Source organism: Geospiza fortis, unplaced genomic scaffold (genome assembly GCF_000277835.1).
Source record: "Geospiza fortis unplaced genomic scaffold, GeoFor_1.0 scaffold425, whole genome shotgun sequence".
Classification (NCBI taxonomy): domain Eukaryota; kingdom Metazoa; phylum Chordata; class Aves; order Passeriformes; family Thraupidae; genus Geospiza; species Geospiza fortis.
Window position 1 is genome coordinate 2,510,849 of NW_005054387.1, and position 3,027 is coordinate 2,513,875.

The 3,027-nt window shown below is 42.7% G+C and overlaps 1 protein-coding gene across 1 annotated transcript in view; it reads left to right on the forward strand.

Annotated features, from left to right (window-relative positions):
* FOXN1 (forkhead box N1) overlaps nucleotides 1-3,027 on the forward strand; it is a 19,068-nt gene that overhangs the window by 7,753 nt on the left and 8,288 nt on the right. The window contains exons 4-5 of the mRNA XM_031060673.1: nucleotides 1,492-1,619; nucleotides 2,387-2,483. Coding sequence (XP_030916533.1) covers nucleotides 1,492-1,619; nucleotides 2,387-2,483 — 225 coding nt within the window. The remainder of the gene's footprint in view (nucleotides 1-1,491; nucleotides 1,620-2,386; nucleotides 2,484-3,027) is intronic.

The window sequence follows — 3,027 nt, forward strand, 5'->3', positions numbered from 1 at the left end:
TTCCAGCCCATTCCCCAGCCTCCCTTCCCTCCAAAAGGATTCATGAACCCAATAAAACAGAAATAATCCCTAAAACACCCAGGTCTGGCCTTTCATGATGACATCAAAACCAGCCCTATCTTAGGGTTGTTTCCTCTCAAAGAGCCACCAAAACCAATAAAAATCAGAGTTATTGTAGGAGCTGCCTGGTTTTCTGCTCTTGGGGGGAAATCTGCAGCCAGTGCACAAGGCAGGGAGCACCACAGTGCACACAAAAATTAGTTCACAGCTGCTCTGGAGGCTCTAATCGTGCCCAATATTTAGTTTAACAAGGCAGGACATGATTAATTATGTACATTTCATTCCTTTCACCATGCAAACAACTGAGTCTATTCAGTCTGGTTTTCCACGTTCCATTTCAGGCAGTTCAGTGTTGGGAAGATAAAAGCAAACAGGCAAGAAAAACTCCAGCAGCCAGCATAAAATTACTGAGAAAATGACATCAATTATTCAGAGTACAGAATAAATAAATAAACTGTGAATATTTTGCTGTTTTGAGGGGACAAAGACCGAGAGCAATCGAAATGATTGATCCAAAAAAAATCAAGGAAATAGAATTAGCAGCTAAGGGGATGTCCAAGGGATTTTTCCCCATGAGTCTTGAGAGCTACATGATGATTTTCCAGAGGAGCCACACAAGCCTCATGGCCCAGGACTGCTGGAGCTGAGCAGCGAAACACCAGGACAGGGCTCAGCAACCTCTGAGTGCCAGGGAAGGCATCCAGGTAGATTTTTTAATAGCGTGTGACAGAAATTCTAATTTTGGCCATGTCCTCACCCCTGGCATCTGCAAAGATTCATCTGGAAGAGGCAGAAATTGCTCTCCCAGAAACCTTATTCCATAATAATACATTCATCTTAAATATATTCTGGTGCATCCATTAAAGTTCTTGTTGGTTTTTTGGGGGGTTTTTCCCTGCCTTGCATGGTAACAGCAATTTTAACAGAGATTTTGGGATGCTATTCCCTAAGGAGCAAATATTATATGCTTTCAATTTTTGCCTTTCTGAACCCTCCCCACCTAAAGAAAAGCAACAAAAAAAATAGCACACAAACCCAAATAAGGCTCAGGCAAAACTTCCTTGTTTCTTCCTACATTTTTAGCAGCTTTTCTCCCTCAGCTGGTTTTTATAAGGTGAACACTGAAGTTTTTTACTCTGGTGGTCTGGGGTTTTTAATGTCAATAAAATGACATCATTCGTGATTTGTGTGCACATTCAGGGGAGGCTGAGCAGGCTGAAATACTTCAAAAGAGATGGCTGGAGGGAGATAAGCTTTAGCTCTATAAAATTAAGAATTATCTGGGGATGATTAATAGGACACAGCTCCTCATAGCAGGCAACAAAGAAGAAAATACTTTTTCCCATGCAGTATCAGAAATAATGCTGTTATTAGGGAATATTTTTGGGAGTTTGATGCTAAAGTCAATAACATTTTTGCTGTCCCCCTCAGTACCCCTCAGGAGGCAGCTACCCCGTGACTTACATCGCTTCCTCGCACTACCCCTACCAAAGGATTGCTCCTCAAAGCAGCCAAGAATCTCAGCAGCCTCTGTTCCCCAAACCCATCTACTCCTACAGGTAATCCAATCTTTTTCCAAGCCCTCACCTTACAGGAAATACCCTGTTCACCCCTGGCCTGTTTCCAGCATCGTTTGCAGCGACACGTTCGCTCCATTTGTCTTCTTCCCGGGGTGTTCTGTCCTGTCCCTGTGGATCACAAAGCGTTCCAGGCTCTGGGGCCAGCCAAGGCACACAGAAATTAAGTGTTGTAAAGCAGGGGAGCAGTCTTGATCACTCCCCAAAAACAAAAACAAATTGACACATTTCTCTAAGGAAAAAATTTAAGTGTTGTGAATTTCATCAGCACAAGACTGGTTCTACTTAGTAGTCTATTCTGTATTAAAACTGATTTTTCCCCAGTTACTTAAGCAAGCAAATGCCTTTAAAACATATCAGTTATGGCAGTCACCACATGGGTTTAGCCCCCAAAGTAGATCAGACAATTTAATTTTTAATTATCCCTCTGTCCCTGTCAGTTTGATTCTCTTTGTGGCCTCCAGCAGTCAAACAAAACCCTCAATAACTACACACCAGCAGGATTTGAAGGTCTTGATTCTACTTTCTGTGTTCTTTTATTTTAAACCCAGGTTGGACCTTCTAGATGAGCCTTGAGTTAAGGAGATTGCTGTAAACAACTGAGTGGAAACATAAAATCATTTTTGTATTTGTGCTACGACAGTGAAAGTCAGAATAATTACACACAGTGCAAAAAATTATCTATTTTTGGTTGAGAGGAGTCAGGCAGAAGAGGCTAAAATGCCTTTTTTTTTTTTCTCTCCCTAAAGCATCCTGATCTTCATGGCTCTCAAAAACAGCAAGACAGGGAGTTTGCCAGTCAGTGAGATTTACAATTTCATGACAGAACACTTCCCTTACTTTAAGGTGAGTTCCACAGGGAAGGGGAGGGGAGAGAGGGAGTAAGGGATGGGATTCCAGCTATGAAAAGGGATTATTTCTTTGGAGATTAATACCAAATCAATTACACACTACATACTCCCATGATCACAAGCTCCCCAGCCTTTTGCACCGAGGCAGAAATGTGAAATGTGGTAATATTTAACTCAAGAAGATATTAAGAACTGTTCTTGGGTGTATAACAGTGACCATTCCTCCCCATAAAAAGGGTAAATAATTTAAAAAACACATTCCCTGCTTCCTCTCAGATCTCAAACACAGGCAGGACTGGTCTTGTAGCTTCCTGTGCCACCAGCAGCACCTCCAGACTGGTGTGGAAGCAGAGAATTCCAGGTTACCTCACTCCATCCTGGAGCTGGGATATTCACCTTGGGCAACAGCATCCCCTGCGTGCCCTGCACAAAGAAAAGTGTCAGCTGTGATGATGGCACTAAGCTGATAATGACACGGTGAGCTGGGGAGGGAAGGGCTGCGTGGTTTGCAGCAGCACCACTGAAATTTGGATTCCTGC